Below are 24,711 nucleotides of genomic sequence, written 5' to 3' on the forward strand. Positions count from 1 at the left end.
GCTTCAATTCTTAGGATGAAAAAGATTGTCGTGGACCGTGTGCTCTGATGTGAACTCGTGAGATTGAGAGAGATTGGGAAGCAAGGGAAATTGTTTATAAAATATATATATTTGGAATAAGAAAACGTATCTATTTTATATTTATATATATATATATATATTATTTATTTACGTCAAAAAACCATTCTATTACTCAAATTTGAGGTGGTCTGAGTAACTAGACCGAAATAGAACAACCAATAAAATGTAATTTCCTATGCAATGATCTAACAGTCTTAGCTAAAAAGTGAAATCTGATTGCGCGTTCGTGGAACATGAATAGTGTTGAAATTCGGGAAGCATATCTCTATCCTCTCCATTTTCGTCGCAAAGCTTGGCCAAGCATGAAGTTCCTTTATCATTGTAATCAGCTCCTTACAGTCTATTCCAAAACTCTGGCATGTTGAATGTTGAAGCATATTCTCCATTGCCCACTGCAGTGTTTCTACTTCCAAATGCAAGGCTGATTCGCGTCGAGTAAAATTTCTTGTCCCCATGAGCTGAATGTTCCCACCACTGTCCATCCAAACCTATCCACATCCACTAAAGTGAGAGAAGCTGTCCAAGATCCATCTAACAAGCAAATACCACCCAAACTTATTCTTAGTATTGTTATCATGTACCACTGGTTGTACCACTTTGTTCGCATCAAACCAGACTTGGCATTCAATTTCTGCTTATCGAACTAACTCCAAAAGATCTGTGTTTATCCTCCTGAACAATTTATCATTCATACCCTTCCAAATGTACCAGATTATCCAGGGAAAAAGGTCCATGTCTTGTTCTGGCTCGATAATACTGTTTTACTCTAGAATAGGTAGTCCATATTTGTGTAGACGCTTGGTATTGAAAATACATCTGGGCTTGTTGGAGTTGCTGATAAGGACCAAACTTGTAGAGCTGGCGGACATTCGAAAATGGCATGGGTTACAGATTGTTCTAGTGCTCCACATCTTGGGCAGTAGTTATCACACCTCATATTGCATCTTGCTAAGTTTTTTGTTACTGCAACATGACCAATTAACAACTGCCATATAAGATGACATATCTTCTTGGACGCCTTTAACTTCCAAGCAAAGACTTGGAGCTTGGTGATACTCGGCTCCAAGACCTCCTTCTCTTCCTCTGTCTTTAATAAATTATGGGCCACCCAATATCCAGATTTAACCGTGTATTGGCCATTCCTAGTGTAGTTCCAGCAGAAAGTATCACGACAATGAGTTGAGCTTATGGCCAAACTTCTTATGAGTGGTATGTCATCAAGATTGACATAGTTCTCCAATAGTCCAACATCCCAATCCTTCGATGCCTATTTAATGAGATCACTGACTCTCATATTAGGATGCATAACTAGCGCAACAGGGATAGCTGGTCTCGCAGGGGTCGTTGGAATCCACGGATCCTCCCACACTTTGACTTCATAACCTGAGTGTATCTTCTGTCTGATTCCCAGTAATAATAACTTCCTTGCAGCAGAAATGCTAGTCCACACATAGGATGGACTGCTAGCATAGTTTTCTCTTAGTGGTGAACTCAATCTGTAATATCTTCTCCTCAAGACCCGAACAACCAAAGAGTCAGGAAATTGAATTAGCCTCCATAATTGTTTTGCCAACAGTGGCAAATTGAACTCATGAATCATACGAAACCCAATCTCACCCTCCTCTCTTGGTAAACATACTTTTTCCCATTTCACCCAGTGTATTCCTCTTTTTCGTGGATCTGAACTACACCAGAATTGTGCAATGGCACTAGCTAGGTTTTCACATATCTCCAAAGGGAGCAGGAAAGTAGACATGATGTAAGTCGAAAGAGCTAGCAAAATAGATTTTATCAACACTTCCTTCCCACCTTTTGAGGTCATCTACCTGTCTATCCATTCACTCTATGCATCAACTTATCCTTCAAAAATGCAAAAAGTTTGCACTTGGAACCACTTATGTCTTCCAGGATACCTAAGTAAGTTTTCATTCCTCCTTCATTTTGTATTCCAAGTGCATCTTTAATCTCTTGTCTAGTAGTTGCATTAATCCGCTTACCAAAGAGTAAGGACGATTGATCAAAGTTGATACATTGACCTGATGCTTTACAATATTTCCTGACTACTTTTATTACTTTTTCACATTCACGTGGCTCCCCCTTACAGAAAAAAAGACTATCATCAGCAAAGAGAAGGTGGGATACCGAAGGGCACGCGCGTTTGACGCGCAACCCCGTTATCTTCCTTGATTTTCTACATGATTGAGAAGGCTATCGAGCGCTTCCGTGCATAAAATAACAATGAAAGGAGACAAAGGATCTCCTTGTTGTAGGCCTCTACCAGGAACGATATTTTCTCTTGGCTGTCCATTCATAAGTACCTTATATTTCACTGATGTAATGCATCACATTATCGAGGTGATTCAAGTTTCTGAAAAACCATCTTACGCATGACAGCTTCAATAAACAACCATTCCATCTTGTCATATGTTTTGCTCATGTCCGTCTTAGTGAGCATCCTTTTTTTGCGTCCACCTGTTTTAGTTCTCAAAACGTGGAACATTTCTTGGGCAATAATAATGTTGTCTGAAATATGTATTCCAGCAACAAAAGATGACTGGATTTCTGAAATCAAGTCTGGTAGCACTTTCTTTGATCTTTGGCATAATGAATCATAACATTATATTAAAAGAGAAGTATTACAATATTTGATATAGGTACATGTCACACCACAATGAATTTCAATTTTTTAGAGAAATATGTTAATGCATCTAAAGATATAATAAGCTTTTTATTAAAGTAACCACAAATTTATTATTAATGTTTTTTACTTTTTCTTTAAATAAAAATTACAGAATTATCTAATGTGGCTAAAATATATATACGAAAATTAATGATTTTGAATAATAAAGATTTGATAAAAATTAGTGTATTCTTTATCATATTTGTTTAATTTTAAATTAATAAAATAAATTAAACAACTACATTAACCATATGACAAAAACCTAGATTTTTCTGTATACGTTATATTTAGATTTTTTTAAACGCCTATAAATTATTAAAGTTGTTAAAAGTCTAACATTTAAATTTTTGTGATCCATGGTTTAAATTTTCTGTTATGATAAAATACAAATGATTACAAAATCATATAAGTAAAAAATCTCATTTAATAAATATTAAGGGTAAAAGATATACATATAAATAGTCTCATATATATATATATATTAATATCATTTAAATTCAACTATATACCATATAAAATACATAAATAGTTTAAATTCGAAGTTTACTTTGAACAATATTTTTGGTAAAAGCTTTGAACAAATATTGACAACTTAATATTTAAATTTTAAACTTAGTCTTGATTTTCTTAAAAATTACTAAAATATTAATCACGCGATGAAAATTTTGTTATCAAATATTTAAAATTTTTGTTATAAAAATATACAAATGATCAAAATACTTAATGAATAGAAAGCATCATTTAATATATATCAATATTAAAAATATAATAGATATATATATATATATATATATATTAATTTCATTTAAATTTAATTATATGCTATATAAAATAGAAAAAAAATTGATTGTTTAGATTTATGAAATTTATTTATGTCACACCAATTTAATTATATATGTAATAGTTACTGAATTTTTAATTATTTAATATATATTTATTATTTTATAAATACGTGAAAGAACATATAATATATAAAATATAGTATATATAATGTTCATCTCGCGTAAGCGCAAACTTTAACCTAGTACGTGATTAAAACGGTCGTGGAAACCTCGTGCGAGTCTACTAGCTTTTGTTATTTCTTCATCTTAATTGTGTCATGCTTAATCTTTTATTTAACTCTTTTTCTCAAAAAAAATGAATAACCTTTTTCTTATAATGGGCCAAAAGCTTCTTATAAAAAAAGGTTATTCATTTTTTTTTCTTCATAGAATGTTTTTCTTCATAGTATAATTAACCTTTATAAAAAAAACTTAATCATAGTATGTTTTTCTCCACAAAATACGGTTAAATTCGCTGAAAGATTATACATTTCCTCATCATTTTAAGATTTTATCGATGTAAAGTGTTTTTCATTTCATTTACCTGGAGACTTTTGTTAAAAAATGTTTGGGCTCTGAGGCCCACGCCCCTTTGCCCCATATACCCTAAGCCGGGCATGTACTTTGATTGCACTTACAGTTCTGAAGTTTGGTCATCCTTTTATGCTCCAGGCCCTCATTTACATCATTTGTATCATGATTGTATTAAATGTAGATAAGAATGTTGTTTCTGATCTTAAGATAAGTGTTTCAAGCTTCTTTATATGTGATTTAGAAGGAAAAGAATTCTCTGTTGTACACTGATATTGTCAGATCTTTTGTGTCGTTGATTGCAAAGATAAGTAGGGCCGACCCTGAAGATTGGAGTCTGTAGCGATTTAGTAAAAACAAAAATTTAACTTTTTTTACAAATTTAGAATTTATGTCTATGTAATGTTTCATTCGGTTTTGTTCAAGACTGGTCATGTAGATAAGGAATATTCGGAGGACAGAGAGAACGGAAAAACCTTACCTCTACCCTTACTTACTTCTCCACTTGGGTTTCTACATTTCACTAAGCTTTTTGGCTTTGTTATATTTTCGTCTATGCGGATCTTTAAGATTGATCCGAGCTGTTTGTATTGTAATCATGCAGAATATATGTAGGTACGTTTTATATATGAATGAAAATTAGTTATAAAAAGGTGCTTTTCAGGTTAAGTTTTTTTAAATAAAAAACATAACAGTATTGTCTATTAAATATGAGTGAATCATGTTAATTCAACAATAATAAATTAAATAGTTGGATGGACTATATTTATCTAAATTCAATGCATGTATTAGAATAATGAGAAAATGCACTTTTATGTCTCTAAATTAGTAATACACATGTTAAATTATATAGTCAGATAGTAATGTAAGTGAACACCTGACTATTTTTATGTAAACCCCCAGATACATAGTGTTGTCATAATGCTACTTATAACATATCTGATATGGAATCACTACTGTTGCTACAACAAAGAGACGTGATCTTGGGGGAATAAGAATCAGATTAAGTTCACTTTTAAACGCAAAAACTATACGTTAAAAACAGGCATATATCCTATTTCCTTTTGTGGCAGAAATTGATTCTTACCAGCCTAAGAGAATCTATAACCACATATAACAAGGAACAGCCATGAGTTTGATTGATTAAACAAGAGATTCGTCTAGAATTAGATCACATGTTTGAAGAACATTGTAAAGTGTTTTTCTCTTCCGTTTAAAAAGAACATTATAAAGTTTTTTCTTTATATAGATGGATTTGAGATTTTACATATATGAAGATATGTAGGCATATGTCCGCACATAATAATATGACTGAATATGTTTGCGCTCATCTAAAAATGGGGAGGCATGATTGACCTTAAGGCATTAAATTTTCAAGAGTTGGTTTCTTTTCGGATTTACCCAGTGGAAATTGATGTGCCTAGTGATAAAAAGGAATGTAAATGGATTATTCTAGATATAGTTAAAGAGAGAAAAAAATTGATTTATTAAACATCATGATCATAAAGTAGAATACAAATAAGTGAATAACATATTGCATATAAAATGATTTCTTTTTCAAGAAACAATGCATTTGACTGCATAAACTGAATCTGGAAAACCTTCAAAATTTTATATATACCAAATATCTGCTATATTGATTCAAAAGTTAAATAAGCATTTGTCTTCCTTAATAAGTCATATATATATCAACGAGTTTCTGATAATTATAGCTAGTTCAATATTTTCGTAAGGATATTAGGATTTAAAAATAATAATTAGAGTAAGTGATGTTCTGAAGTTACATTTGTGTATAAAAATTAAATCAGTGTTTATAACATTTGCAGATGCCATTACGCAGAAGTTAGGTTCAAAAGTGCCAATCATATATTTCTTTGATTATACACTAACAGTCTAAACTCTTTTCTTCTTTGTTTTTGTTACGTGTTTATGTGGCTCTCCTTAATGCGAAGATATAACTAAATGCTAATCCTTTTCTGATTTTTCTTCTATCATTAACTTTTTGATGTCGTTAATTTGTGGTTTAACACATTTTTGCGGAATATACTGCATCTTTACGTCTTTTTAAATGGGTCTTTATTTTATGCTCTACTATTTATTATTAAATTTTATAACTATAATAAAAAAATTCCCATCGTAAATTACACATTTCGCTCTAGAAAACAAGAAAAATAAGAGTTCCCATTTCTTCATATACTATTTGTTGAAATACTGTAAAACAAGTTTTACTTACAAAAAGTATTATAAAATATTTTAACAAGAGACACTTCTGGTTTATATACTCCTTATTTATTCTTATTTAGTTTCTCTATACGTAAAGTCTCACATCCACAAACTAATTTGATGTATGGTGGCGATATTTGTGTAAACTGTGCAAACTATTATATTATATATGTTGATTGATCTACTCTATTAAAATAGAGTCTTTTATTTTCTTTTTGAAAAAAACTAAAATAGAGTCTTATTTTATTGACAAGTTTTTAGACTATTAAAATAGTTATAATAGTCCATCTAAAATTGACCTTTTGAATAATATAAGTTTCAAAATAAGTATTATAGCGAATGAAAAATTTTTAAGTTTTAAACTAATATTTGATTGTTTAGATTGTTTTTGAACCATCCTAGATTTTCTCAATTAAAATAAAATAATAATATTTATATTTATATAAAAATAAAAATATTTTTAATATATATATATATATATATATTAAGATTCGAAATATATTTACATAAATTCCTTATATAATTATCAATATTTATAACAAAAAGTCAGATTTCTTATATCTATATCAAATGTACGTGTAATATTATATATTTAAATATTCTAATTTCTCTATTTAAATAAATTATAATATCTCTATACCAAGAAATCATATTTTATAAATATATACTAGATTTTGATCCGCGCTTTCAAAGCGCCGAATCATTTCTTTTTAAAATTTCATTTAAATTAATAAATATTTGTCTAATCTATATTTTAATAGATTTTATATTTGTTTATAGTATTTTTTTTATAATCTTGTCTTCTTTATTTTTATTATATAATAATAAATTTGTTTACTAATTAATTAGTTAAAAGATTTTAAAATGGTACTTCTACTCAATAAATTTAATCATATTGTGATTATATATTTGCTAAGGTTATTTATTTACAATTTTAACTTATTAATTAAATATTATATGAAAAATGTAATAGACATTACGTTTTTCATTCTACATATTTTTAAATAACGCATAAATTTTAAATTATAATTACACAAATATTAAATAATAATTATGTATTTAAAATGACTTATAGTTGTTTTTAAAAGAAAACACTGTTGGGCTTCTTTGATTTTAAGTTTTTAAATTATTGGGTTGTTTTGTTTAGTTGGACAGAAGCAATGTTGGGCTTTTAATTTCTGAAAAGCATTAAAAACAATTGAAAAAATTAATGGAAATTTTTGTAATTAATTTGAAAAATCAGGGGCATAATCCTAAGAAGGATTCAGCTTTAATAGTATAGATTTAATTCAAATATGTATTAATTTGTAATATATATTTATAGTTATGTAAGAAAGAAATCATATTTCTTAAACTATAACAATTATACATGTAACAATATGTATATCTTATAATCTAAAATGACAACTGCAATTAATGATTTTTTTTTTATGTATTGTCATATAAAATATTAAAATTTAAATATGTATAATTGTTTTTGATAAAATTACTATAATATATTTATCACAAATTTTTTAAACTATCAAAGTACATTTGTTTATAAAATATTTTATATAAATTTATATCAACAAGATTACATATAAATTTTTCATCATATAAATTATATAAAAACTAAATTTTAATGTAATCTATAAACTATAAATATTTTTATATATTTCATAGTGAGAAACCTTCATATGATATTAGATGTTCTTAAGATATTAAATTTATTCCAATTTTTTAAAAATGTTTGTGAGATCTTTTTGACGAGTTTTTCAAAAAACAATATATTTCACACATTAATAGGTCTGAAAATGCAATTTAAAATATTATTCATTTAGTAGTATATAATTGTCATTGAAAGTCTTTGAAACTAATAATAGAAAATAGAACCGTGAATTTATATTCAAATCAATTAAAATTTAAAGTCAAATTAATAAATATTATTTACCAGTTTTATAAACTTAAATAATTAATTTAGATATTTTAAAAAGAACATAATCTATGTTGAAATAAAATATTTTATTTTGACAAATATAAAACAAAATGTGTAGCGTTTTAGTGCGGGTAATACGAGGATTTGGGATTGTTTTATAAAGGAAAAATGATTGCTAGCTACATGAAGTATTGGTCACCACATGGCTAACTATGCAAACTGAATTAATGTACACCAAGCAAGACGAAGTATATTTTATGCATGATAACATCCCTCAACTTTATGATGTTATGTAGTTAACATTACGAGTTTAATTTCATTTATCCAAAAATTGATGTGGATGTAAAGATCGTTTAAATATCTTGTTTCAACAAATAAAATATGACCGATCCGACTATAATTTAATTAAAATTAGATTTTGACCCATATTTTAAAAGCGTAAGGATAACTTTAACAAAATCTAATTTAAAAAATCAATATGGTTTAACATCTTTTGATAAGTAGTGTTTTAACACTTTTATTTTAGTGTACTTTAAAACTATATAATTGTATTATTTATATTTATATTAATCTGTTTTGTTATGAACTTTTAATAAGTAATGTTTTAACATTTTTATTTTAGTGTTTTAACGTTTTTATTTACTGTCTTTTAAAACTCTATAATTCTATTATTTTTATTTTTATTAATCTGATTTGTTTTTCTTTTTAATTATTTTAATCTATTTTGTTATAAACTTTTACTAAAATAATTGTAATTCGTTTGATTAATTGTGTGATATATAATTCTTTGATAATTTTTTTATCACTAAACTTATTTGCTGTCAACTTAAACCAAACCTAATCTTGCGTATATAATTATAAATTATATACTTTTATGAATAAAAATAATGAAAGAATAAGAATCAAATATGAAATGTTTACTAAGTTTAAATGAATGAAAATATATAAAATAATTCAATAACTTAGTAATTTCATATTAAAAAAATAAAATGTTAGAGTCAATAAATTGACATCAAAGAAGTTTTAAAGTATTTTTTTATCAAATAATTATATATCACACAATTAATCAAATGAATTACAGAAATTTTATTAAAAATTCGTACCAAAATAGATTAAAAGAATTAAAACAACTAAATTAAATAATATCTTAAAAATTCATACCAAAATAGATTAAAAGAATTAAAAAAACTAAATTAAATAATATATCATAAAAATTTTATATTGATTTTGTAAATTAGATTTTGTTAAAAATAGTTTTATGCTTTTAAAATACGGGTCAAAATCTAATTTAGGTAACTTACCGTCAGGTACGTCACATTTTAATTGATGTAACGAAAGATTTAAACGGTCTATGACAAACACATCATAAAGTTGAGGGATGTTGCCATGTATAATATATATTTTGTGTAGCTAAGTATACATTTGTGTAGTTTGCATGGTTACTCATATAATGGCCAATACTTTATGTAGTCAGCAATTATTTTTCTTTTTATGTATACGGACGGATAGAGACGAATCGGTATTATTGCACCTCTTATGGTTATAGAATAGGAGAAAGCAACTCGAGATACTAGGATTAGGAAACACTCTTATCGTCACTTCTCATTGTTAATCCTACTATATATTAATTGTAAAGTCACTTTACTGATTTTTGCTTACGTGTCGATCATTGATGAACTCTTACGAAATTATTATAATTTGATTGGTCGATGATTTTAATTTTAATTTATTTTAATTAGATCTAAAAAGAAAAAGTAAGTCTATAACCAATTAATATCACTTATCAAATAATTTACATAATATTACAAATAATGATTTAAGGTAACTAATTGTTGAATTTATAGAAAGTGAAATAAATGAATCATTTTATATTTAACAAATACATAAAATAATAAACGACAAACTGTTTATATAAATCAATATAATGATTTTATATTCTTATTTAAAAACATTATATTATATATAAATTATCATAATAACTATTAAACATCTTCTAAAGTTCATATTATATGCTTTATAAATCATCTATAAAAACATTTACCAAATTATTTATCTTGGCTTATTGTATATTTTAAATTATTATAAGAGTTTGTAAGTCATCTATTTAAGCTTAAAATCAAAGCTATATATCCTACTATATATCAATTGAGAAGTCATTTAAGAGATTTTTTTGTTATGTTTCGATCATTTATGAAATCTTAAAAAACTGTTATAAATTGATTATCTATAATTTTAAATTTTGATTTATTTTTGTTTATTATAGTTAGATTTAAAAGAAAAAAAAATAACTCTATAAATAATTAATATCACTTGCCAAACAATCAACATTATATTAATAATAATTATTTATGGTAACTAATTGTTGAAACTATACAAAGAGTAATAATGTTTGATCAATTTTTATATATTTGTAAACTACATAAAACAGTAAACAAAAAAAATTATTAAAATCAATATTATGATTTTATATTCTTATATAAAGCCTTATATTTGTATATGGCCTTATATTTGTATATGGCCTTATACTTGTATATAAAATATTATAATAACCTAATATCTAATAAAATTCATACATGCTTTATAAATCATTTATAAAAATTATAAATAGATTTATAAAATTTTTATCTTCGCTTATCATATGTTTTAAATTATGATACGAGGTTTTAATTTATTTATACAAGCTTATAAATTAATTTATAAAATATATTTTTAAATTTAATTTTATATTAAATGATAAATCACTTAATTGAATTTTTCTTAGGTGTCGATCATATATAGAGTTTGAGAAAAAATATTATAATTTGATTTCTTAATGGGTTTTCAATTTTTATTTATGTTATGAGTATGAAAATTAGTTCTAGAAATAGTTTTATTAGTATCCAAACGATCTAAATATATTGCATAAAATAATAGATGGTAATTAAATATGTTCTTTATATAATATATATAATGCTTCATAAATTCATTTATAGCAATTAAATATTTCTAAACTATATAAAATATTTCAAAAGTTTCAGTATTATATACCTTCAAAACGTAAGTAATTTTATTAAAAACTGAATCATGAATATTATACATAACTAATTTTAGTAGAATTATCAATACAAAATATCAAAAAATATTTAAAATAGTCATATTTATCCTTTTTAATAAAATTATTCTTAGAATAAATATTTAACAAAAACACATAGTGTATAACATATTTTAATTTGAAAAATTATAATAAATATATTGTTACAAAACATTCAAATATGGAAACCGCAGACATCCACCTAGTAATATTTTAATCGTGCAATTATATGATCTAATCAATGTGTCAGCTAACTAAAATTCAGAAATATTATTTCCTTATGTTTTATTCGGGGCGATACGTATCCACAATAAATATAGTTAGGGGTTAGAAAGTGGCTTACGTAATCTTATAAGATAGGTTTAACGAGTAATTACTTAATTAGTTTCGGAAGGGTTAGTGGATCAGGATCTTAATTTGATTCTTAATACTTTATAGTAGCCAATGAAAGTTTTTCTGTGAAAATGATGTTGAATTAGATCAATAGAATAAAACCAATAGCATACAATCATATGGAGTTATGTAAATGTGAATAAGCGATAGTATCGTCTTCATATCATTGTACCGAACTCTTTATTTTCACAATCACTGATTTAATATAAGTAAGATTACGAACCTCGAATATTAATAACTAATGGATCTTAGGAGGATAATTGTCGATGAAGATCAAGAGAAAATGCTCCTCTTTACTATCAGATATGTATTTCAGACTGCAGTTCATAGTATTTGGAGAGAGAGAAACCGAAGAAGACACGGGGAGGCTGCTTCCCCATATGCTCTAATTGCAAAGCTGATCGACAAGACCATGAGAAATAAATTCTCAATCATTCAAAAGAAGGGGGATAAGAGGCTGGCAGGAGGGTTACAATATTGGTTTTCAACAAGATAATACTTCATGTGAAGGGGACTTGAGCTGCAGTGTTGAGAAAGGGATAAACTTTTGAAGGCTAAGATTGGATTGGGGGGAACCAGTAGGAGTGAGAGCTGGAAATCCAGTAGGAGTGAGTGCTGGTAAATCCAGTAGGAGTGAGAGCTGGCTGCCTAGTAGGAGTGAGAGCTAGGTAGAGTTGAGAAGGATGGGAAGAGATGAGGAGGTCGATGAGCTGAAGCATGATTTTCTTATTGATTTTATAAAGCTTGTATAGAAATCTTAGGAGAAAGGACACACATAATTGTAACAAGGTTTTTTCTTTTTTAATTCAATTTAACATTCAATTCAAAAAAAAAATAGTGAAACCACGTAAATAAATAAATATGTGGAGGTGTTTTAAAGGTGGGAAAGTGGAGATATTGGGTTATAAATGCGTCAATATATGTTTTCATATAGTTGAAGCGTATAATAGGTGAACGATCGCACTTTAATTTCTAGTGCATTCAGAATTTTTTTCTGCTTGCTATAGGAATTTCCAATGAAGATAGCATACTCCACGATGACGACTTAGGGGTCAACTGGGTTTATGCTATCACCCGCAAGAATGTTAGAAGTTTTTGGTATTTTACAACAATCATAAAAGTGTAGTAGACCGTATTACGCCGTTCTAACCCTCTTCGGTTGCAGTAACATAAATAAAACTATTTATTTATACACCTATATTAATATAAATATAAAAATAAAATATCTAGTTAATGTTTTTAAATTAAAATAATATAAATTCTAATATATATATATATATATTATATTATATTTATATTATAAAACTTTAAACAAAAAATATGTGGTAAAATTTTTTAGATATTAATATATATAAAACCACAACTAAATTTTAAAAATTAATACTATGATTTTATAATTATAATAATATGATTTTGATATTTTATATTTATACAAAATGTTAATATTGTTAATTTATTATTTAACAGTTAACATTTTTGGTAGTAAACCAATCATAATTATCTCGCAAACGCAAAATTTTTTAACCATTGTAATAGTTTCAGTCACCCGCATTGGTAAACTCCCAAAACCGCTACGTTTACATTAGTGATTTTGTAGCACTTAGAAAGTTATGATTTTTTAAAATCATCCAGAATTTTTTTTTTTTTATTCTTCTCATCAGTATTTTTTAAAACTAAATCCTCGCATATACATTTCATTATGTTTGTACATCATATCAATAAGTGTGGTAATAGAATGTATTGGTATATATATCACATTATGTGTACAAACTATAAACTTTATGTATAGAAACTATAAACTATAAAACCAATATATGTACGAGGGATATCACATTATGTATACAAACTATAAACTTTATATGTTATTGCATCTAATTAAATGGTCTACAAATTTACTTGCTTAATTTCGCGCGTGCTCCTATAATGTTGTTCTTACTGGCCAGAATATAATCACTTCGGAAAATTTAAAAATAATTTTCTTAAAAGTCTTCTCAAGTCAATGTAAGTCCGCCAATTGTTTTAGCAGATTCTTACATGAAAATAAATCGACTAAAATATGATTTCCCCATTATAACTTTAAGAAATAATTTTTCAATATTTTCGGATAACTATATCTTTGTTGAAACAACCTATAGATACTTCAATTGTTTATTAGTTTATATGAACATGTGGAGTCTTTTTTTCATTTATGCTGTGAAATGATAGTCGAACCGTATGCTGGTCAACTTCAGCAGTCAGGTCAGGTCGAAGTGGGGGTTGGAAAAGGTGGTAAAGTATTTCACCACTCTTCTGGTGTTGGCATAACCGCCTTTGTACCGGTGATATAAAGTGTGTTTCTCATGTAATGACCTCGGTTACAAACGTTGGCATTAATCTTTCTTTTTTTTTGAGAAAGGGTTTCGGCATTGATCATCTTAAGTTCGATACTTTTGTATTTTCTTCCCCTTCATTTAATTAGACTATATTAAATGTGGAATGATATACAAGAATAGAAATAAATCATGTATCGGTGAATTTGTATTTGTTGCATTAGCCACGAGTGGTCACTAGGAAATGTTTGGACCCACTCAGTATAAATTTCAGGACCCAATTATCAAATAATATCGCGTTTCTATGTATTTTCAATTTTCATGGACAAAAATTAAATAAACATAAGAGGTTAAATCTGTGAGTAATCCCAACCCTCTTTCACGTGGTATCAACGAAACGCGGGTTCATGGGTTTTGTAGTAGAGTGGATACGTATATTTTGTGTGCATCTATGAGCATGTATATGTCAAAGTGAATAATGACAAATATCCGATTTGCCATACAAAATCATCAAATGGTTGTTTTCTTTTCTTAGATTCTCTAATATTTTTTAGATCGCTAACAACGAATGAAAGAATAATAGATTGGACATATATTTTGTATCACGCACATTCGATAAGAATCTTAGTGTTATTGATGGTCAGATACATCTTTCTATAATTCTTGTAATAAGGCTATAAATCTACTTTTCATCCTACGGCCAATTTGATATCTCAAAAAGAATTGAAAGAATTGTCGCGACTTGTCATACTTATGTTGACAATACATTTCTATTTTGTTGGTTAATGGCTAGTATAATTAAACGCTAATGAAAATACTCTCTATAATATATTCTGCTAAACTGCAAACAATTTTTAAATATTACTGAAATATAAATTGCAAGAATCAGTCCACTGATCGCTTATAAAGGAAAACGAACGAGGGGCGAAATTATATTTATCTAGGTCAGGTCGCTTAGCTAGGAAGTTGAAACAATGGCAGAGGCATAAATGGATCCTTTGTACTTGGTGCTCAAACTTATCCCGGCCTATTGGTTAAAGGATAATTCTTTTTGTTTGTTAGATACTTTTATTTTGATAAAACTTTAACTTTATAAATACCAATGTGTTTGTTACTTATTTCTGATTGTGGGGAATCACCTTATGTGTTACCTAACGAAGTTATCAACTTCTTAAATAAAAACTTACATATCACATGACAATATGTTATAAGCTATACTTTATAGGGTATTTAAGTGTATAATCCCTCAAGTCAATAAATCGTGAAACCACCGATTGTTCAAATGGTGTACGAGTATGTACCAATCTTGCAACTTCCGCCTATATATAAATTACGATCATAATTGAAAATTGATTATATATATATATATATATATATATAATATGCGCAACATACACAGTTCACACTATAGGACCCACTTGTCCATGATTCGTTATTTTTCTAACTCTCCAACATTATAAAACCCTCCCACTTCCTCCTATTAACTTCAAACTAATTCCTACCCACAAATACAATGATACAAGCCCTTTGATATTCATCTCTCACTCTTATAAACCAAATCCAAACAATGACTCCGGCGGAAATCACAGGGTATTATCAATATCTATCGCCGGAGAATTTATCAACAATCCCGGCGGAATTCAACATACTAAACATGCCCTCATCTCCAATCTCTTCCTCTTCATTAAACTACCTAAACGATCTCATCATCAACAACAACTATTCCTTATCATCCAACGGTCAAGATCTCACGATGAGCAACAACTCAACTTCTGACGAAGACCATCATCATCAGAGAATCAAGGCACTCAACGAGAGGAAACAAAGGAGAATGCTTTCAAACAGAGAATCCGCGAGGAGATCTAGGATGAGGAAACAGAGACATCTTGACGAACTCTGGTCTCAGGTGATAAGGCTTCGCAACGAGAACAACTGTCTTATCGAGAAGCTGGTCCGCGTATCAGATACTCAAGATAACGTATTGAAAGAGAACTCTAAACTGAAAGAAGAAGTTTCTGATCTTCGACAGCTTGTATCTGAACTAAAACCCAACAAGAACAACAGTTTTCTAAGAGAGTTCGAAGAAGTTTAGTATTTCTTCAAAATAAATCGGCGGGGCAGAGCTATGGGGGTTTGTGTTATCATATTGGGTTCTGGTTGGTTCTCGAATGTAAGGTTGGTAAGGATCATTTATCACAAGATTCACAACTTGTCGCCACGTAACAAAGTTAGTATCTATGTTTATCTTACGTATTAAGACTTTTTATATTCAGCAGTATCCCCATAAAATAACATTTGAAGTATATTTCTGAATTCAATACTCTGAACACATAAGAGACTTCTGAAAATGAAATGAACAATGAAAGACACAATGGTGATGAAACTTTACAATCTAGTTTTTTACACTAATATTGCCGTCATGTAAGTAGTATGTATGTTATGATGAGATGAAAATTAATAAATAAAAAGATGACCAAAGTAGTGTCATAAAATGTTGATCAATTATGACGACCTATATTAACACATTTAATTGAGAGGTTGTTCGCCGCATAAATACACTTGCACTCAACATCATTAAAACATACTATGGCAAACAAGAAAGAAAACAAAAATATTGCTAAAAATGGTGGCACTTTTTTTTTTTGCGATTTAATCAAATACTTAAATCTTTTTTTAAAAAAAAAGAAAATACTTAAATCATTAGATTATTTATTTTCTCATAGCTAGGATCCACTTTCTCTCCGGAACTTTGTTCATCCAGTTTAAAGCATCACTCCGAGTGTGACATGTCCACCAAGAATGTTATCTTGAATTTTACCTGGCGCATTACTATTTTGTAAAATTTGAACATTTTATTATTGTTTTCCTAATAACTTTTGACCTACTTTCTATTCTTTTTTTTTTCTTACTTTTGACCTACTTCAACACACATAAGGTTAACGATCTTGGTTTATAATCTGCATGAACTTTCAACCACAAGTTCACATACTTTTTTTTATTCCTCTTACATTTATGCTATATCCGTTCTCCTACTTGAAACCACAGTTTAGGATTTCGTCGAATTATCTACAGGAATTAGTATATAAAATAAGAATATTTATGAACCCGCTTGGACCTAGACACAGCAGACGCCATGATCCTTCTATCCAAAACGTTGGTTAATGTTGAAAATTATTCTAAAAAAGTAATTAATTTTGCTACGCAAGAAAACGAATTGTAGAACAATATTCTATGTGTCTATACACCCCCAGTGAATATTTTACTGGCCACGAAAGAAATTCGTCAAGTTGCGACCCATTAAGTTGTCCAACATAATGTTTCTTCAATTAGATATTGGTAATTGCTGCGCAGAAGGAGTTTTCTCTCTCTCTCTGAATCTTTCACAGAGATGAGACGAGAGAAACTCCTACGTAGATCTTGGATTAAAACTTTTTTTGTTTGTAACATATTTTTCGGATTAACCGATTAAGTTTTCGCTTAGAGCATCTCCAAAAGACACTCTATAACTTCAAATATGAAGTTTTTTGCTCTCCAAAAAGGAACTTCAAAACTTCAAATTTGAAGTTTTGAGGAGTGAAACTCTATATTTGAAGTTTCACTTCTTAAAACTTCAAATTTGAAGTTTCATATTTTTATTTGTATTTTGGTCCCTACAATTACACATCACATTTATAATTCATAAATATTTTTTTGTTTATTATTTTAATCTTTATAAAAATTATATCTCATAAGTATTTTATGTTTTGTTTACAAAATTTAAGTTTACACAAAAATTAAATAAAACTTTAAAAGAAGATTTAAAATATTTAAAACTAGATTTAGATAACAAAAATATACAAAAGAAACTTAACAAAAAAAACTTTTAAAAAATTACATGAAAACATAACTATTACACAAATTTAAATATTACAACAACACTAATAGTAAGGTCAGGTTGTTGTCGTCGTCGTTGTTGTTGTTGTTGTTCATGATGTCTTTTCGTACAATTCTTTGTCGTTCATATTCAATATATTCACGAGTATTAATATCATCGATAAAAGTTAGTCTTTTAATATTTTATGTTTCTTTTTTACTTTCTTGTTCTTATCTTATGTATTTACAAGTATTAATATCTTTCGATCTCTAATCTACAAATTAAAAATGAGGAGAGCTATTTTTACTTCAAAATGCACTAGTAGATCATATATGCATTACGAAAATCATTTTATGGAATAATATGGTATTTTGCTTGAAGTTTAATATTAATTAAGTTATAATGTTTAAAATTTTATATTTTAATGTAATATTTTATTAATTAATATTGTTGTAATATGTTATTTACAAAACTTTTATGAATTCAAATTAATTATGACAAATATAAGGACCATATTATAAAATGCAAATAGTTTTGAAGTTAAGTTTGAAGTTTTTATTTTGGAGAAGAACACCTTTAAACTTCAAATATAAAGTTTTAAAAACTTCAAAATAGAGTTCCTTTTTGGAGATGCTCTTAGGCGATGTTTCTTTTCAAGATGGCGATTTTATTGTGTCCTTTGATCCATAACAGAACTTTGCTTCATTTTCTTTTCTATCTTTCTCTGTCTTTTTGGATCGTTTAATAAAGTTTGCTTAGCTTTCCACTTCGTTCTTAATGTATATCCCGTAGAATTCTGGGTAAAGTTGTTTTATTCATCATTCACTCTGATCTCTGATCTCTTATCTAGGAGAATGAGTCTTCGCACTTTAATCTGACATCAAGCGGAGCTTCTCTGATGGAAGAAAGATGAATTTTGATGGATGCTTCGAATCGAGAATGGAGAGGATTCAGAAGAGCTGGCGTTCTAAAGGCGGTCCAACAAAGGATCTTATCTCATCTCGGATTGAGCTTCCTCTGGTATAATTTCGGTGATTCAAAGTTCCTTTCTTCAAGTATTCACGGCTTAAGTGGAAGGCCTTTTGGTGTCGGAGATCTTGCAGCGGAGAGATAGGCGTCGTTGGGAAGGTTGGACGGTCGAGAGATTCTACGGTGCGGCCGAGAATGTTGTTCTAACGCATGGAAGACATGTGTCCAAGTGATGCGGATTCAGATGGATAGTTCACTAAGACCATCTTCAATGTATTTTGCTATTTTCACCTCTAAAATAGAGAAATTCTATAATAGAGGTGATATATGCTCCAATGTATTTCCTTAAAATAGCAATCTCTAAAATATAGAGTAAAAAAATAGAGGAATGCTATTTCTTTCTCTATAAATAGAAGTGGGTTGGAGCAATTTCACCTCTAAATGCTATTATAAAGGTGAAAATAGCAATGGATTAGAGATGCTCTAACACGTAGTTTAACATCCAGATGTTTCCACTATTGGGCTTGTAATTTTTTAATTTTACTGGATCTTTATACTCTTGTATTTCTGGTACCAAATGTATTTCAGCTCAATGGACTTAATAAATGGAAAACTCAGTTGACCAAATTGACAAAAAAAAAAAAAAAAAGCTCAGTTGATCAAAAAAAGAAATAATATTGATAATTGCTTGATATAATTTTCCGTGAGTTTATAAAAAGCATATGGTTGATGAGTTAAATTTGAAAATGAAGGAAATTTATTTATGAAAAGAAACACAAGAAGACAAAAAAATTGTGGACGCTCTGGTGATAGTGCCTGCAAATAATATTGAAGCATAGATCGTTCTCCAGACTACTAAAAGCATATTAAATTATTAATGCATTACGTTCCGGGAGCTTTCTAGAACTTGTGGAACGACCAACAAAATAAAACGACGATAGTATGTTGTTTGCTCTTTTCATAAATTTATTTGGTAAAAAAATATCATTTTTAAAAAAGTATTTAGTTTTCTTTTTTTTGGCAACAAATGAGTATTCTATTATTCCAATTTGAAGTGGTCCGAATCAGGTCCGGCTCAAAGTTTGCAAAGACTCTATGCTGTTAATTTTTTTTGTTTAAAATAATAAAAAACCAATTAAATCTTGTTAGAGAAGTGACCTGTAAAAATAAATGGGTTTTACAAAGACGGTAAAAACATATACAGATTTATCTTTCTATCCTAGCTATGTGCATACATATGATGATAATAACATTTTTTAAAAGAAATTTAGGGCCTTAGAGCTTAAAGAAATGTATGTATATATGTTGGTTACTAACATTTTCAAAAGAAAATTAGGGCTCTAAAGCTTAAGGAAATTCAAGAAAAAAAATATGAGACCATGTGCTTTTTCACCTCTAGCACACGTGTAGAGCCGGATCTGGTCTGAGTAACCAAAATGGAATAGAACAACCAATAAAACAAAGGTTTCTGTGAAATGATCGAGCAGCCCTAGCTAAAGAATCAGCAATATCATGTTGCGCTCTTGGAATGTAGGAGATTTTGAAGTCCACAAAGCATATTTGAAGTGGTTGAATAACCTCCGTCTGTTGTTCAAAAAAAAAAAGAATAACCTCCATCTGTGTTGAGAAGTTTGACCAAGACTGTGGATCTTTAATCATTGCAATCAGGTCCCTACAATCTATCCCAAAACTCTAACAGGTCGAATGTTGAAGCATGTTCTCCATTGCCCACCTTAGCGCCACTACTTTTCCACTGAATTGTGATGTAGAGGTCTATGAACTATCCACTATACAAATATTATCCAAGCTTAAGAGTTGTGGTTCTTCGAGTGCATGTGTGTACCTGTTAGGGGGGGGGGGTATTGTATCATTTGCATTGTACTAAGCTTGACACTCATTCTCTGCATACCTGACAAGTTTTAGTGGGTCTTTATACATGTGAACAGCTTATCATTTCTACCCTTCCAAATATCTTATATATCTAAAGTAGACTTATGCTCTCTCCACGGACCGCCACGTCAACAGGAGAAGGTGGGCAATTAATGACACGTGGCACTCCTAAATAAAGCTTCCAATGTTGGTTTTGCTGTGTTGTGTTGATCGGGCCAAGTTTTGGTACGACACTTAATAAGCAATCTATTATGGGCCCACTTCTATTCTCCGAGTCTTCGTCTTCTCGATTTCCCTTGCTCCCATGGGTGTTCCTCTGTCAAACGTTACTTCTTTTAATTGATTCACGCCTTAAAGCGAGTACTTTAACTTCTTCCGGCCTCTAAACCCACTACGCCGGCTTCAATGATCCGTCTTCAACATCGATTTCATTACCCCTAATTCTTCATACTATAAATAAGTCATGAAGCCCTCTCCATATTGCAGTGCTTCATCTTATTTTTTTGATGGTTTCCTTACAAACTTTGATTGCATGAAATTATAAGAAATTTATATCCAGAAAGAAATCGTGAGAAAATAATATTTGCTTGTCGTTTTGTGTGCTTGACTGTGTTTATAGATATGAATGTGCTTATAAGTGCGATGCTATGATCTTCAGGTACCATGGCTCCACTCTGATATCAGCAAGTTTTTCAGGGTAAGAAAAAATACACTTCCTCACTAAAAAAGTGCCAAAGATTCTCCTTTTCTTTTTTTGGTAACAAATGTAATCCATTTTTTCAGCCTTCCAGCACTGCACTTTTGATTTACCTGCACCGTTTGTGCTCCTTCACTACTGGCGTTTTCATCTTCTAGCAAAAACTTCCACTGTACCACTAAAAGTAATCTTTGATTCTAACCTCAGAATTGTTTGTCCAGGTGAAACGGAAGTGGAGTTCTCAACCAGATTAGTCAAGAATGCAAAGGATCTTATCATTAAAGAGGGACCAGAAACAGTAATCATTCGATTGATTACTTATGGAAATTGCCATCTTTATGTGTTAGGATGATGTTGGCATCTCAATATAACACAAATATCTTCTTTCTAGATTGGTGCTTTTATAGTTGAACCAGTCATGGTTGCTGTTCGTGTGTTACCTCCACCTGCTACGTAATTTGAAAAGGTCATTTCTAAAACTTCATTGGTACTAAGTACATTTGGCAATGGTTATGCTATTTTGTGTTACTAAGAACCAAGTATATTGGGCTCTTTCTGTACTGCAGGTCTAAGCGGTTGTTTGCAGTATGATATCCTGCTCATTGCTGTTGAAGTATGTGCTTATCTAACTGAACCATGTTCATTACCATGACCCCAAAATCGATGGAGAACAAAAATACATGACTAACCATTTGTATTTTGTTTGGCCTTTAAGTGACAAAAATACTTGATAGTTTTGTTGGGAAAATTTCAGAATTATCAACAAAATCGGCAGCACTAGGAGAGGTCATTGAGGAACCAAAGGTGGTTAAGAAATTTCTTCATAGCCTACCAAGAAAGAAATACATACATATCATTGCTGCCTTAGAACAAGTTCTTGATCTCAACAAGACAAGCTTTGAGGATATCATAGGACGGCTAAAAGCATATGAAGAGAGAATCAATGATGAAGAAGAAGAAGAAAAACAAGAAGATCAGGGGCAAAGCAAACTAATGTATGCTAATAACGACTCACAGCAGCAACCTTACCAAGAAAAATATGACTACACGAGAGGTAGAGGCAGAGGTGGTCGTTACGGCTATCGAGGAAGAGGCCGTGGACGATACGGAAATCAAAGGAATGGAGGATACTACCGCCAAGAACGAGATGCATCAAGGGTGGTATGTTATCGATGTGATAAGATAGGACACTTCGTCCAGAACTGTCCTGATCTCTTACTTAAGCTGCAAGAAACACAAGAAAGTGAAGCGGATACTACACGAGAAGCTGATGAATTGATGGTCAATGAGATAGTGTATCTCAATGAGCGGAAGGTCATACCAAACAAACTCGATGCAACTACAGCTAGTGAGAACTTGTGGTACTTAGATAATGGAGCCAGTAACCACATGACTGGAAATCTCGAGTATTTTTCGAGGATTGATCGGAGCATAACTGGGAAGGTGAGGTTTGGTGATGATTCTCGGATAGATATAACAGGCAAAGGCTCAATCAACTTGGTCACGAAGAACGGTGAAAGAAAGACGATTTCTGATGTATACTATATTCCCAAACTACGAAGCAACATACTAAGCCTTGGACAGGCTACCGAATCCGGCTGTGAAGTAAAAATGAAGGGAGACTTGCTATTCCTATACGATCGTGACAGCAAACTTATTGTAAGGGCAAAACGTGCACCAAATCGTCTATACAAAGTAGAGATGGAGATAGAGAACAGGAGGTGCTTACAGCTGGTTCATCACAAAGAATCATCAAAGTGGCATTCACGTTTGGGTCATGTTGGTTTAATCAATCTTAAAGTAATGATAGACAAGGAGCTAGTAACTGGTATGCCTCGTTTTACAGTGGAGAAGGAGACATGCGAAGCTTGTCTGCGAGGGAAACAAATACGAACTTCCTTCCCTCAAACAAGCTCGTACCGTGCAACACAAGTCTTGGAATTAGTACATGGAGATCTTTGTGGTCCGATATCACCACCTACCGCTGGACGAAACAGATATGTCTTTGTCCTAATCGACGACCATTCTAGATATATGTGGACCATTCTCATGAAGGAGAAGAGCGAAGCTTTCACTAAGTTCAAAGTTTTTAAAGCTACAGTTGAAGCTGAGACAGGGACGACGATCAAAACGTTTAGAACCGACAGAGGAGGAGAATTTACTTCGCTAGAGTTTAGAGAGTTTTGTGATAGCTCAGGAATTAAGCGACACCTAACAGCTCCATACGCCCCACAGCAAAACGGAGTTGTTGAAAGAAGAAACAGAACATTACTAGAGATGACCAGAAGTATCCTAAAACATATGGACGTTCCGAACTACTTGTGGGGAGAAGCAGTCAGACACGCAACCTACCTCATTAACAGGCTGGCAACGAGAACCCTGCTGTTGCAGACTCCGTATGAGAGTTTTAAAGGGAAGAAACCGAATGTTGGTCACATAAGAGTCTTCGGGTGTGTTGGATATACGAAGGTTGACACACCACATCTAAAGAAACTAGACGACAGATCAAGACCTTTGGTTCATCTTGGAACCGAACCGGGAACAAAAGCGTATCGATTGCTTGATCCATCAACACAGAGAATAGTGACTAGCAGGGATGTAGTATTTGAAGAGGATCAGAAGTGGAAGTGGCTTCAAAACGAGAAAGAAACCAATGATAACTTGAGCATGATCAACTTTGGTTTTAGAGAAGTTGGAGAAGAAGATACTCCACGAGTGGTGGAAGAGGTAAACAACGAAGAAGAAGGACTGGATACCGATGGTAGACAAGAGGAAGCACCCGTGGCTCTTAGACGCTCATCTCGTACGATCATCAAACCTGCGTATCTTGATGACTACGAACTGCTATGTGAAGAAGACGAGATGTACGAGACGTTGTGTGAGATAGAATGTGAACATCTTTTGATGCTTGTCAATGAGGAGCCATGGAACTACGAAGAGGCAAAGGAATTAAAAGTGTGGAGAGACGCATGCGAAGATGAAATAAAATCCATTGTGAAGAACGATACTTGGAGTCTCGTTGATCTCCCATCACATTGCAAAGCAATAGGATTGAAGTGGATATTTAAAGTTAAGAGGAACTCTGATGGGAGTATCAGCAAGTACAAGGCACGCCTTGTTGCCAAAGGATACATTCAAAAACATGGGATAGATTTTGAAGAAGTTTTTGCGCCTGTGGCAAGAATAGAGACGGTTCGTCTCATCATTGGAATAGCTGCTTCACGCGGTTGGGAGCTGCACCACTTAGATGTTAAGACAGCCTTCCTTCACGGTGATCTA

The 24,711-nt window shown here is 30.5% G+C and overlaps 1 protein-coding gene and 2 long non-coding RNA genes across 5 annotated transcripts; 2 read left to right on the plus strand and 1 right to left on the minus strand.

The window, feature by feature from the left end:
• The first annotated feature begins 13,091 nt into the window (after nt 1-13,091).
• Nucleotides 13,092-16,525, plus strand: LOC103839375 (basic leucine zipper 43). The gene has a single exon (XM_033280569.1). The coding sequence runs from the start codon at nt 15,591-15,593 to the stop codon at nt 16,113-16,115; it is 525 nt and encodes a 174-aa protein (XP_033136460.1). The 5' UTR covers nt 13,092-15,590; the 3' UTR covers nt 16,116-16,525.
• A 2,010-nt stretch (nt 16,526-18,535) lies between these two features.
• On the minus strand, nt 18,536-20,641 carry LOC117128349. The gene is made up of 2 exons (XR_004451650.1): nt 19,336-20,641; nt 18,536-19,111 (listed from the first exon to the last, which is right to left on the minus strand). It is a non-coding gene; the product is annotated as an uncharacterized LOC117128349 (long non-coding RNA).
• A 295-nt stretch (nt 20,642-20,936) lies between these two features.
• LOC108869718 lies at nt 20,937-22,147 on the plus strand. Of its 3 annotated transcripts, none has more exons than XR_004451629.1 (4): nt 20,937-21,432; nt 21,519-21,552; nt 21,654-21,898; nt 21,999-22,147. It is a non-coding gene; the product is annotated as an uncharacterized LOC108869718 (long non-coding RNA). The 3 variants fall into 3 exon arrangements; XR_001956041.2 differs by lacking the exon at nt 21,519-21,552 and having other exon boundaries at nt 20,965-21,432; nt 21,654-21,730; nt 21,824-21,898; XR_001956040.2 differs by lacking the exon at nt 21,519-21,552 and having other exon boundaries at nt 20,955-21,432.
• Nucleotides 22,148-24,711: the final 2,564 nt, after the last annotated feature.

Source organism: Brassica rapa, chromosome A09 (genome assembly GCF_000309985.2).
Source record: "Brassica rapa cultivar Chiifu-401-42 chromosome A09, CAAS_Brap_v3.01, whole genome shotgun sequence".
In the NCBI taxonomy this organism is placed as follows: domain Eukaryota; kingdom Viridiplantae; phylum Streptophyta; class Magnoliopsida; order Brassicales; family Brassicaceae; genus Brassica; species Brassica rapa.